A 14,290-nucleotide genomic window follows, 5' to 3' on the forward strand; every position below is an offset into this window, starting at 1 on the left:
TAAGTGTCTTTTGAGAATTTGATTTTGGCTTTAATATTTTTATTGTGTAAATTACTAATATCAAGATGACTCTTAACCTTTTATTTTCTGTCTTTTATTATATGAGTTACTCATATCAAAGTGACTCTTGAACTTTTATTTTTATGTCTTTTTATAATATCCATGACTTGCCTATAAATAAACATGAATTGCAATGAAGAAAGATATATAAATTTTTGAATAAAAATTATTTTTTTTGCATAAAAAATTATTTTTTTTATTAGATTGCAAATTGATCTGTGCAATATCAAGATAACAAAGTTTCACTGAGGAAATTTTTTTCTTGCATTTTAAGGATAACACCACTCAGACCGAAAGCACAAACAACGAACCGGCACTGAGGCCATTGAGAGCTGCTACTTTGGAACGGAATTTTGCAGGTTCCCGAAGCGATGGCATTTATTGTTCATAAATGCCTTTTATTGACACGCATCGCGCCTTTGATCCAGCCAGCACACATATCAAGGCCTTGAGCATGGATCTATTCTCAGATGGCTTTTATTGCCAACAAAGCCAACTCCTCCAGCTTAACCATCCAAGAGATAAATAGAACAAAGATCTATCTTTTTTACCAGAGAAGGTCCGAAAAAGAAATATACCAAAAATTAAGAGACTCTAAAAAATTAAAACTTATACGAAAGGGAAGCAAATAAAATATTTATTTTGTAAAGATTCTTGCAGAATCAATATCATAGAGTTTTATACTTGTAGTTTGATCAAGAAAAAACCTCTATTTTGCATCTAATGCAATTGTTGTTGCATCACAAATATTGATTATTCCAACCATGTTCTCTTTCCTTCATTAAATATTATCTATTGTATCACATTAAAATTTGTCTACCCCAGAGCCCTAACTCAAAGACATTTAAAAATTTGTATCTTATATTGCACGAGAAGATTTTCCCATAATAGTTTTCGCTTGATGTATGGAGGATCTCTCCTTGTCTGTGGCCCTGCGAGAGACCTTGTCCAGTCGCAAGCCACACTATTGCCTTATATTTGAAACAGACAGTACATCCAAATATCCAACTCAGGAGGTTTGCTGATACAGGCTTTAGGTTAAACCTTGATATTTAGAGCTTGGAAAATAACAGGTTTGCTAGGCTCCTGGCAACTTGGTGCTAAGAAAGATAAAACAGATAATTGAAATTTACAAGTTACTGTCAAAAAGCAGGTGCATCAACTAAAAATATAATTTGTGTCAAAAGAGAACCAAACAGTAAAAACAGAGAAACGTTTCAACAGCATAAATATCTCACAGAAGAAAGCAGTAAAAACCTTTGGATGACCTACGAGAATCCAACTGAGACGATACCATACTCATCATTCATCCAGTTTACGAGAGGCAATCGACAAGCAAAACAGGGGATAGCAGTTGAATACATGGCGGAGTCCTCTCCACAAAACGCTCAAGCTAGTTCCCTACCTCCATTTAGTTCTTGGCTTCTTTGTTTTCTGTGACAAAAAAAACAAGATATCTCATCAGTTAGATCTACCAACATCAAAAAGAAATTTTGTTTTAAAGCATTAGTAATCTCACTAAGGGTAAACATGAAGACCAATAACCATGGATGAGGAGTTGAGGGCACAGTCATACCACAGACTGAAGGAAAATGCAAATGATATAGGAACAAAACCTTCACCAGAATGCAAGTGCCTAATGATCTGAACAATTCAGCTCTCGGTTTAAAACTCATAAAGATCCTACCCATGTGTGAACAGGGTAATACAGTCAAAAGACCAGACATCTTAGATAAACACTTAAAAATGACCAGCATAGGTAAAAGTTAGGGAACAAATGGCTTCATGTTCTAAAATTCACAAAACTAGCAACTTCCATCATGCAGATTTTTTCGCCAGAAGAGCATGAACGGTTGTTAATGACAAAAGTGCACGAACACTGTAGGTTCATACCATCTCACCTGGATTCAAGAAGACCACGCCGCGACCCAGATACTCATCAAGTATCTGCAAAAAGGTTAAAAAAAAGATTTTAAAACTTGTTTAGGTTTATGCAAAGAAAGAACATGCAACTTTTAATGCTAAGAAAGCCGAAAACTTCTTATAATGTTGGTAACACTTCCAAATTTGCTATCTCCTATAAGATTTTGACAAATAATGAACCATTTACAAATATTGAAGAAACACCAATAACATGTCAAATTACAAAAAATAGAGAATTTTCAATATATTATCTCTCCAAATTTTAATTGCAAACTTCCCTCGAAAAATATTAATCGTCGAATGTAAAAGACAAATATCCCACTGATAATTAAAAGCAACATATGCACATAATGCGAACTGCACAGGAAAGAGGACAAAAAAGTATTTAGTGAATAGCAAAGTAAAATTGGTGAACAACTCTCACATAAAAATCTTAAAGCAAGGTTTTAAGTACTTGCTTTGGTACCCGTACAAGCCACCTGGTACAGTATTAGTATGGTAGCCTTTGGTACCAACAATCATTATCAGGAATCTCCCAGGTATTGACTCCTTATTGATACAGTAGAGTACACCTAGTATGGTCTGCCACTCAAAACTGCTGTCCTTCATCCCTAAACATATTATTTAGGCACCGACACTGTTTCGTTAGAGTTCTCTGTAACACTAGGTTCTTATGATATTATCCTTTAGTAAACAACATATAATTATATCATATAATAGGAAATTCTCAATAGTTCATCTTTGAAACATATCGATAAATCAATTATGTGTTCCGGAGTCAATGAATACAGAATAGTATTGTATGTTGTGTCAGGAAAATTAAAGATCATGATTAGCTGAATCCCATTAGGTTAAGTCCGAGATCATTTTAAGAAGATTGGAAGATATAATACATTCTTATAAATTTTCTAGACACATATCATGCATCAGCAAGTTGTAATGCCTGTCTATATAAAGTCTCATGGAGGCATAGGAACCATTGCCATAGAAAACCAACTCCCAGGGGTAAATGAAACTTCTATGATGGCTGGATATTAAATCTCAGAAGTTCTTTACAAATGCCTAAGTTCAACATCTAAGCGACCAGGAAATATTTTCTCTAAAACCTACTTCTAACTATTAAATCTAAGAGTTGCAGCAAAAAAAATTATAGGGATAGTAATTTCATCCCCCAAAAGATCCACTGCCATACCAAACCAACTTGAATGGTAAATGAAACTTGTATAACAGCAGGACATCAAATAATGCCTGTTTTCAACAAATGGTTATGCTCGGTATATAGTTTATGCCAAGAAATATTTTCTCTAAGGCTGTTAACTATTTATTGTTAAATGTAAGAGTTGCAGAAAAAACTACAGGCACAGTAATTCCTCTCCTAATCGCTAGAACTTAAATATATTTTGCTCATTGCATAATTAAAATTGCTCACGCCCATACCACCCTCAAAGTAGCAGGGAAGGCTTGGAATACTTTGCATTTACTAAACTCATAGCTCTCAACGTTTCCCTTTACCTACTACTAGAAACCACAAGCTGCTACTACTAGAAACCACAAGCTGTCAAAGTAACTTGTTTAGTGATTGACAAGCAAGGTCCAAGGCCCATACCAGGACTCCAGCTCTCATCAAAACCACGCAAAATGACTGACCGCTTCCACTAAGTCTTCAACTTCAAAGTAAAACCTTAACCTTTGAAACTAATATCATATACATGGAGTCAGCATGCGGATCAAGTTGTAATCCTTCAAAGTTCTAAAGAGTTTTCAAGCTGATAGAAAACCTAAGTGGGTAAAGGTCTTTAACTATTCATTGCCATGAAGCCTAGAAGATCCAGTTGCAGAAATTAAGCTTATGAAACCAGAGAGCAAGTCTAAGTCAATGAACTGGAACAAGTCTACCCCACAAAGGAAGAAGGCAAAATTTGATACAAGGAACTGCTTTATAAGGTGATTGGCAGTTCTAATATACTATATAAGGGAAAGCATTTCATGGTATAAATACTACTTTCTTTGTAGAAATAGAAGATTGATTGCAGCCATATACATGGTCAGAATTATCAATGAATGCTGAGGATCTCTAGAACCTCATATTCAGTCGAAATCTAATGCACCAGCGATGCTATTTCTACATAAAGGCTTGAGCATTTGAACAAGGCACTGATGTTTGAGGCACAAACTACAAGTCAAAGAGCCAAGTTGACACATTATCGGAATGTTTTCTTCAGAATAGGATAAGAAATGCAATCTGTTTATCTTTATCGACCGAATTGTTACCTCAATAAGGTCTTCAAATCAATCAAACAAGAAGCAGCAAAGTGCATTTCTCGGCAAGAGCTCACAGTCAAAGAAATGAAAACCGGTCTCAACATGCTCCTAGCTACATAGCAAGCATAACAGAAGATTTGGAAATTGATTTGCTAAATTTAATTATTAGCCAGTAAGAACTTATCCTTTTTTAGCAAAACATGTAAAATTATTGAACAGAGTGTTCATATACTTAAAATGATGCATGTCAAATAGGACAGAACTAATCATGCTTTCTTGATTACTTTCGCTAACTCAACAAAAATAGTGTATATTACAATTAGATGATCCTCTAAAATGGCACATGGAGGTACAAGGTTGGAGAATGCAGAGTCAAAGTCCAGAATAACTCTTCACAGGCAACTCATGCAGATGCAAAGAAAAAGATGGTTGCTAGTTTTGACTCCTAAAATTTTGGCCACAGCTGCTGAAGACCAAAAGTCATTGAGTTGATCAAAACTGGTCAACTCTGAGCAAGCACAGTAAATCAAGCCTCAAGAATTCAGCTCAAGAATTCTATAAGATCTTCGTGAACCTGTATATGATGTTCCAACACCCAAAAAATGGGAATGGGTTAAAATTTCAACCATATCTCTAAGTTAAATTTAAACGCTTGAAATATTTAGCCACAATAGATCTTTACACGAAATACCGAATTGTGGAAACAAACTATGATAAATAATCAAGAACATTATTTTTTTATTTTTAACTTTCTATTTTGTCATCAATAATTCTATAAAGAAATTTTGGTTTCATCTAGTGGAGTAAATTGCAAGAACAACTCTTTTTTCCTGGCATAAGTATTTAAATTCATAATAAGAGCATATGCATATTCTATAACACTTTAATGAACCTAGATAACATAATTCTCCCCCTTGACCTTCCAAAGCTCAACAACTTCCCTTGTTGCATGATCATAAGTATCTTGGCCGAACTATTTGATTGTTTCTTAACTTTAGGTATGTTCAGATGCCAAAAAAACCTGCTGGAAAACTTCTTTTTGAGAAAAATTAGTTCTATGTTTGTTCTTGTAGAAAATTAACATGGAAAGCTTATTTCTAGGTTGTTGGAAAAATTTTCCTTTACCATGAAAAGTGTAACTCTCCTTTTCCATGAATTTCAATGCAATCAAACATAGACCGTCGATTATTATTTTAACTTGAGATTTCAATTTTATTGGGCTTTTTCAACCTTACTATTTAGAAAAAAGACTATGTCCAACAAATTAAGTACCTGCTACAAACCAAAGTATGCCATGCACTGATCTTAAGTACCAGTAGTACCCAAGGTCTGCGATACCGGTACTGGTAGGCGTATCGATCGCCTACCAGACCGGTACAGTTCGGTTCGTACCGGAACCGATCCGATACAAACCGGTAGGCCTTATTTTGGGGGGGAGGGGGGGTTCTCATCCACGTGCGGGATAAATGCCATAGAGCGGCATTAATGAGCCCGCATGGGCGAGCTAGCGCGCTGCCCCGCGTGGGAGGGGAAATCGCCCGCGCGGCGGTTCACAGCATGCGGTTCCCCAGTGCGCGGGCCGGGGAATCGCGCGCGCGGATAAATGCCACAATGGCATTAAATGCCACTCTGTGGCATTAATGATCCTGCGCGGGCAGGAGAATCGCCTGCGCGGAGAACGGCTCCCCAGCACAGAGAATCGCGTGCGGACGCGATTCCCCAGCGCGCGAAACCGCGCATGGCACGGAATCGTGTGCGAGCGCTCTGCCTCGCGCACAGGGTGCTCTGCTCAAGGAACATGTGGCCGAAACCGAGTGCATGGTCATTTTCGGCCACGCGCTTTCCCATCGAAGAAAAAAAAAAAAGTACCAGGCCGGTTCGCACCGGTACCAACCAGTACACCGCCAGTTTGCACCGGTACACGATCAGTACCGGTCGAGATCGGCCCCGAAATAGCTGAACTGGTTTCCATACTTTCCGGGTATCGGTTCCAGGCCGGACCAGTTCGTACCGGCCGGTACGGCCCGGTTCGACAGACCATAGTAATACCCATACCAAAAAAAAAAAATTAATAATAATGCACCTTGCAGACCTTATGTCTGCCTATAGTTGTGTGGTTTCGGTTCAAGAATGCCAAGGGTATGAGAACTTGATTCAAAGAAATTCAAATACATTGTCACAAGTCACAGTTGAACCTCCCCAAATTGCTCCTGCAAATTCTTTCATACGATCTTTACCGGATCACATGTATTCTTTTCATTGCTTTCTCTTTTAGTACGAAAGCACATGTTTTAATACCAAAGAACAGATCTATCCTACAATGGAGTATACATCAATCAGAGACCTAACTAAGTTTTGATGCCTCTTAATGTTGATCAACATAGAGAAACTTGAAGGCTGGTCATGGTTCGAGTTTACAAAAGCTATGTACTTCCAGATGGATGTTTTGGTTAACTTGTCATTCCGATCAACTCCTAATTTTATTAGTGAGAAGATTAGCAACTCAGTTACCCTTTATTAGATCTTGTTTTCAAGGATTTGGATTCTGGGTTTTGAATTGGGTGTTTTAAGACATTGGTTTTAACTAGCATAAACTGCATCTATATGGAGCTTTGCTAGACCTAAGCCAACTAAAGACTACCAACACTCAATCTAAACATGTTGGACATGATCTAGATTGTTTCCCAAGTTTAGAATGACAAGACCAATTCAAGTTGGATGAACTCAACTGAAATCTGGACTAGCCCAACTAAGCCATGAATAAAACAAGGGAATGCAGAACTAGTGTGCAGTTACTGCAACATAATAAGGCTGCATGCCATTGACCACCTTATCTCTTTTGGGGCCCAGGCAAGACACTTTATGGTGCCAGTCAGAAGGACGAGAAAGAGAGTGGTAGGCCAATCCATTTAGACTAACATGAGTTAAGCCTAGAGTAGCCCACTTACTAACCCAGAAAAAGTGAAAAACAACAAGTGACATGGAAGTTAAAATGTGATCGCAACAAGGCATGAGAGCAGAGCCGCATGCAACAAAGCACCTCCTTTTATCCTCAAATTTAGAGAAGGCACTATTGGGGGATTTTGGGGGCTTTTCTCCAAAACAGCGATAAAGAGATACAGGGTTATTAGTGTTGTCAAAAATGTGCCTAAGGCATAAGGTGCAACCCCAGCGCCTCATCTGCCCCAAGGCAGAGTCCCTTAGGCACTAAAAAGGCACCCCTTTTCGCACCTAAAAAAAAAATCTCTCAAGCGCAGAAAAACATACCTTTGCTGTATTTTATCTCAGCCACCAATTAGTCAGGGTTTGATCAAGACTTTGGGGCTTTGGGGTTAAAAGAGAGATGCATCTCAAGCAAAGATAGGCAGATAAAAGGGGAAAAAGGTAAATCTAGGGCTCCAATGGACAAATCAAGAGAAACGGGCAGATCTAGGGCCCCACCCAAAGTTTCTCCTCCTTGCTGCTGCTCTTCCTCTTTCACTTCCTCCTCTTCTTCTTCTTGTTCAGCTGCAGTTGCAGCTATTTTCCTGTCCATCAGAAACATAAGAGAGGACACAAGACAATATCCTTGTTTTCTTCTTCTTTTTCTTCTCTATCCATCATTTTTTGATATTTGGCATGCCATGTCCTTTATATGTATATAAATCTGAATTCTAATGCTTTTTTAGTTGTATTTGTGTTCATAAATTGATACTCCATTGTTAAAATATTTAGAATCATATATTCACATTATTATATCTATATTTATATTTTTGTGCCTCACTTCATCAAGGTGCATGCCTTGCTTAGAGCCTTGCAGCTAGGCTCTAAGGACCTTGGTGCTTTATTGAGCCTTGAGCCTTTGACAACTTGGGGGTTATACTACTAATCCTCCACCTCAAATCCAAAAAAGAAACTCAACTAGGCTGTGCCACACATGTTAAGTTCGAAGACATATCCAGGATATCTATGAAATTTCAAACTGGTCCCAAACGAAACATCAAGAAAATGGATAGCAATCAACCTTTCAACCCATGCAAATGTATCAAATTCCAACTTCAAGGGCTTTGTCTTGCAAAATACATAAATTAGACCCATTTCAGATTATAAGATTTGTTTTATAGTGGAATTGGCAATTAGAAAATCCAACGACTTGAAATTGTCTTTGATTTAAGATTGCTAAGGATATGTTCTAATACTAATCAAACAAGCCCGTCAAAGTGAAACTATTGAATTCCATGACATTATTCAAGATGTAATTAAAGCCCCCGATAGGGCTAAATAACAATGGGTTGAAACATGAAAGTTGGCTATGCTTGTGGGGAAACTAACACGAGGAGCATGTTGGGTGCTCCAAAGACAAAATATTGAAATTGGTTCACTTAGTGAACTCAAGGTGAGGGACTAACTGAGCACTTGGATGACTTATTTCAATTTGAGTGGTCAATAATCTTGCCTACTAGAACTTTAAGGCCCTTTACTAGCAGCCAACAAGAACAATCCCACTTAACTGAGCATTTTAAGCCTGACTTCTTGTACTTTCTAGTTTCTGAGACTTGTCTGATCCAGGGTGAGAATAGGTATCTTATATGGTTTCATCTTAAGGCACATAAGATGTGTAGTCCCCATCTAAGAGGCTTAATCTACTTTGCTGGATTTATAGAAATCTAAATTAAAACAAACAACAACTTAGTTGTTTTCCAGAAAATCCAAAGGAATAAAAGCCATCAAAAATATTACTTAAGCATTAGAAGGGTTACAAGATTCTGTAGAGAAGGAACTCATTGGTCATTAGAAGGGTTAGGGTTACAGTAATTGATCAAAACATTATCATTGTTTTGACTGGAGATACCTAAAAGGAAAAATGATTAAAGTTAATGCACCATGGGTCAAATTAATCTCATGAGAAAAATAGAGGACATCTACATGTGTCAATATTCGCATGTCAACAAAAATGCTTTTAAAAAGCTTGGATGATGATGTATCTGTCATCAATGGCATAATAATCTAGCAGTTTGAGGCAAAATAGTTGCCGGAGGATATTGCATTAAGGGCTCTAGTCATTAGCAAAATTTCGTGTCCATAATCCTAAACACAAAATACCATTCCAATCGAAATCAATCCCCATGTTAAGATCCAATTTGATTGATGTTTTCACAGACTGCAGGATACTGCCCAAAGAGTAAGACAGCCTAAGATAATACATCTAAATGATAAATATACAGCGACATCAGAAAAGATATTCTGATCCAAAATTTGAAGCATAACCTTAGTGCAGCATCATATACCAATCCAAAAAATCACTCTTATCCTTAGTGCTCGAACATGATGTAGAAACAACAAGGCAAAAGCCTAGGCAGCTACCTAGGTGACCAAAGCAATCCTTAAAACACTGCGTTCAATTCACAATTTCCAACACAAAATATGACTAAATCAGTCTTCTCACATACAGCTAATTTGAAGGATACATGATCACTCTCTATCCGCTTTCATAAGCTAACTATCGGACTTAGCACCAAGCCTTCTCCTCAATCCTCCTTGCTCAAGTATTTCCCCCCAACTGAATTCTCTAAGGTGGCATTTGGTGACCCAAATGGGATCACCAAGATGATCTTCAACCACTAGTGATCTTTATCTCAGGATAATTTGATCTCCGATGATCTAAAATCACAGCATTTGGTATGCTATGTTCCAGTGATTAAAGATCCCTGAGTATCCACAAGTAATTTGTTTGGTATTCCAGAAAAATCCAAGATCACTAACCATATAATACCAAAACTGCCCCTGATATATTCCATAATTTATATTTATTAATTATATAATATAATGATAAATTATTAATATATTTATTAATTATATAAATTATTAATCGATAAAAATATATTAATTGTTATTATTTATTAATATTTTCATTTATACTTATAATATGTCATTATTTTAATACCGGTATTTATTTTAATTAGAAAAATAAGACAAATAGAAGTAATATATTAAATAATTTCATGAACATATAACAGAAACTATTTTACTCATAAATAAAGCATTGAAATATTATAAAAAACTTATGACAATGGAATGCTAATCAATTCATATTCATTTTATGCTACATAGCACATTGCATTTGTGATCTCTTCAAAGTATTAACTTATACATACATACATACATACATACATATATTAAAATTGAAGTCCCAAAATATTAATTAAAAATATGGCCAACAAGTGTTACTTGGATTTATCTGCAATGGTAGTTTTGATTGTTAAACATATACACATGGCAAAATTCTTGTAGGTAACCAGATCCTTATCTACCATCATGGAAGTTTAGAAAATTTATGATAAGAGTGGAAGGAAAAACATTACTATACAAATAAAGAACTCAAAGGGCTCAAGCGACACATTACTAAATATTGACAATGAGCAGGATGAAAACATGAAACTTACAATATATACAAAGTGATGCATCATCACCATAAAATAAGAGAAGTGGAGACATAAATAATACCCTTATAAAACTTACGCATCCAAAATCAATGATTTGAGTATACCATCCACTGCTAAGAAAAATGAGATTGAGTTCTAGAACAATTCTTTGCAAATCAATGGAGCCCCTAAGTTGCTTGCGCATGGAAAATATTAGCAATTCATGAACAAGTAAGCAACAGACTGTCTGCTAGTAATGTAAAGAAGTTTTTGAAGTCCAGTGGATTATACTTCAAATTACAGAGCAGACAAACCACCAGAGATGGAATATACTTGTTATTTATAAAATAGTTACAAGAAACCGCAGTATCTCTGAACTGAAAGGATGCAGATGATAAGGGGGACTTTGTAATTTGATATCCAGAAATCCCATGGAGGAAGGAAAATTATGACCTCGAAGTAATGCAGCAGCTAGTCAGCTCACATAAAATCACAGACAGCAGGGGAAAAAACAGTAATCTAGCCACAGATCAAACTATTTAATACAGTAAGACAGTCTCATCCGTAACCAGAAAGCATTATAGTCCACTGCCACACCCTAAACCAAAATCTGTTTCCCTTTCAGCTCCTTCCCCGTCCATTAAACCAAAATATAATGAAGAGCTGACTAAGGTCTGGCGAGCTGACTATTTATATAAGTCAACGCTGGAGCAAGTCCTGCCAACCTCTATTCTTTTTCCTACGCAACAGAAGCAGCATATCATACAACAAAGCAAGAACAAGGAACTAAAATCTGCCACGAGTTAGAGCATCTTCAGTCCAGAAAAATGAAAAACGATCAAAGTCAATATTGTTTCTATCAGCTACTGCTCAAAATCAACATTAAAGATCACATCCATACAAGAAAGAAAATAGCACATGTACTGATAGTATAAATCCGAACCTTTCTGCTCATCGGCGGCATCGTGGTACTCCTGCTCCTCCTCTGGCACTGGGTGCAACTCCACCTCCTTCTCCACGAGCCCCTTCGCCACCACCGCATTACCACCATCGCCGACGCTCCCTGCCCCAGCTCCGGCCCCGGCCCCCTCGTCAGGGTACCGGACGACCACCACAGGGCAAACGCAGTGGTGGACACAGTAGTCGCTGACGCTCCCGAGCCTCCCCTTGCTTGTCCTCCGGGAGGCCCCGAACCCCCGGCTCCCCATGATGACGGCGCTGAGCCCAAGCCTCTCCACCTCGAGGCAGAGCCTCTCTTTCATGTCGTGGTCCTTGACGATGTGGATCTTGAAGGGGATCTGCGCCTCCACGAGCGGCTGGGCGAGGTCCTGCGCCTTGGTGGTCGTGAAGGCGTCGAAGTCGTCCTCCAGTTTCTGCTGCGACTCCTCGGAGTCGGCCTCCTCCGCCTCCGCCGCCACGGCCGACACCGAGAGGTCGATGGAGCCCCAGTCGGCGCCGTAGAGGACGCTGGTGGGGCGGACGTGAAGGAGGATGACGGCATCCCCAGGGCGAAGGTAGTTCTGGACAGCCCACTTCACGGCGTAGGCGCTCTCATCGGAGAGGTCGACGGCGATCGCGATCCGCCGGTGGGACCCGGCGGAGGGGCTGGCCGTGGAGGCGGAGGAGAAGAAGAAGCGTGGCGAGGAGGGCTGGATGGTCTGCGCGGCCGCAGCGGGCGGAGTGACCGGGGCCTGGCGTTCGGATTCCGGCGGGGTCTGCTGGGGTATCATGCCTCGGATAGCTAGGGTTCTTAGGGTTTCGTTCCTTTCTTGCGCAAACGTTGGGTTTTTTTTTGTTCTACCGACGAGAAACGACGAACAGGACGGAGAGGGAGAGGGTTCTGGGAGGAGTTTTTAGGATGGTTTTGGGGGCTGAGAGAAGTGAAAGGGGAAGAGGAGGGGAGCGCGTAGAGTATGATGTAACGAGGGTGGCAGTAAACGGGAGCTTTTTTTTTTTTTTTTGGGTACAATGCCCTTCCCTTCTTTACCCGATTCTTTTTCTGGATACTTCTTTTAAGATCATCGCCAGGCATTATGGACGTTAACGGTTGCCTTGTTGACAGGAGGCAGCGTTTAGTCGGGCTTTGGAAGTAGAGGTGCAAATAGGTTGGATGGGACTGGGCCATGGATGATCCCAACCTAATCTAATTCTTTGTTTGCATTTTAATATTGAATCTAGACCTAATCTAATAAAAAATCGGATCAGATCAAGTCCATTGCTAAAATTTCTGACCCAACAAGTTATTTGGATCCCAACCCAAAAAAATTCGAGCTCAGGTCGGGTCCAATTTGGATCATAACATTAAAAGCCATTGCAGAAATTACAAAGTAGAAAAATAAACTATATATTATAGAATAAACAAATCATCACAATGAAAACTGTATTTTTTTTTTTTATATAGAACCTATAGCTCAGATGTTCTGTATGTCCTGGTTATCTAGGCATTGACTATACAATGTTGGTATGAAAACTTAGCAGTTCAAACTTGGAGAACCAGCAAAATTCGAAGCTTAATCAAAACAAACTCAACTAGTTGCCCTTCTCTCAAATTTTCTGCCACGAACCACCATAGATACAGTCTCGAAGGGATCCAACTCCATTCTATAGCTTCTCACTAGCAATATGTACAAATTCTCTCAACGATGGCAGAGTTAGATCACCTCTCCTTGTTTCTCTTTGGAAAACTAATAACATCCAATTAGAAAGCTAAGATCTCCCTCAAGGATAGACCCATTCCGGTTATATCAAATTATTGTATGCAACTGTTCCAAAATTGGCTACCTTTGAATCTATCTCTTGTGTCTTTTTGTTGGTGACCTTTTAAAAGGTTTAAACTGTTAATCTACAATGTATTAATGAATTTTGTTTTTGATAAAATTCAGGCAAAAGCAAAATGATACCATTGCGCACATCCATTCATTGCTCATATCTTAATACTCTTCGATGCAAGTAGTGGTAGAGTGATATTACATTGAGATTGTTAACAAGCAGCAATAAGTTATTAACAATCAAAATTCAAATAGGTCAGGTCGGGTCTGAATTCAGTAAACCCAGACTTGACCTAAAAAATGAAACATATCCAATTTTAGAACCCGACCCGGTACTATAGGTCTTCCAAAATAGGTTGGGTCGGGTCACGGGTCAACCCAACTCCTTTGCAACCTTATTTGGAGGCGGTGGTGTGACCCTGACTAATTGACTCATCATAGTTAAATACCCTGTTGCAAGCAAAATCTTTTGAATACTAAAATATCTATAATTTATATAGGGAAACCAAAATATCTATAATGTATGTTAGGGAAACTAAGATATTGATGTTTTTCCATTGGATGACCAAAAGGACATGAAGATCGGGGTGGGAAAGTTTTGGAAATAACAATGTTTGAGATTTTAATGGATATATATGTATATACATTGAGCAACTACGCAAGCATATGTTTAATCAGTCTATATTAATTATATACTAGAAAGATTTTGGCTACTTATATAGAATCAATGAATTCAAATAGTATTTTCCGATTAGCTTGTTGTATGAGATTTTGATCATTATAAATGATATCAGAGTAGATTCAACTCATAGTCCATATAGACTAAGAGATAACTCGAGCCCACTAAGACTAATTAGGGGGTTGATCTCGATGTTT

The 14,290-nt window shown here is 38.3% G+C and overlaps 1 protein-coding gene across 3 annotated transcripts; it reads right to left on the reverse strand.

The window, feature by feature from the left end:
* Positions 1-1,182: 1,182 nt before the first annotated feature.
* On the reverse strand, positions 1,183-12,611 carry LOC103706610 (universal stress protein PHOS32-like). Of its 3 annotated transcripts, none has more exons than XM_039125868.1 (3): positions 11,590-12,605; positions 1,954-2,007; positions 1,183-1,494 (listed from the first exon to the last, which is right to left on the reverse strand). In XM_039125868.1, exons 1-2 carry the CDS (start codon positions 12,374-12,376, stop codon positions 2,000-2,002), a joined length of 795 nt encoding a protein of 264 aa, XP_038981796.1. In that variant the 5' UTR covers positions 12,377-12,605; the 3' UTR covers positions 1,183-1,494; positions 1,954-1,999. The 3 variants fall into 3 exon arrangements, with proteins under 3 accessions (XP_038981796.1, XP_038981795.1, XP_008788982.4); XM_039125867.1 differs by having other exon boundaries at positions 1,962-2,007; positions 11,590-12,601; XM_008790760.4 differs by lacking the exons at positions 1,183-1,494; positions 1,954-2,007 and adding an exon at positions 10,456-11,385 and having other exon boundaries at positions 11,590-12,611.
* Positions 12,612-14,290: the final 1,679 nt, after the last annotated feature.

Source organism: Phoenix dactylifera, chromosome 4 (assembly GCF_009389715.1).
Source record: "Phoenix dactylifera cultivar Barhee BC4 chromosome 4, palm_55x_up_171113_PBpolish2nd_filt_p, whole genome shotgun sequence".
Lineage (NCBI taxonomy): Eukaryota > Viridiplantae > Streptophyta > Magnoliopsida > Arecales > Arecaceae > Phoenix > Phoenix dactylifera.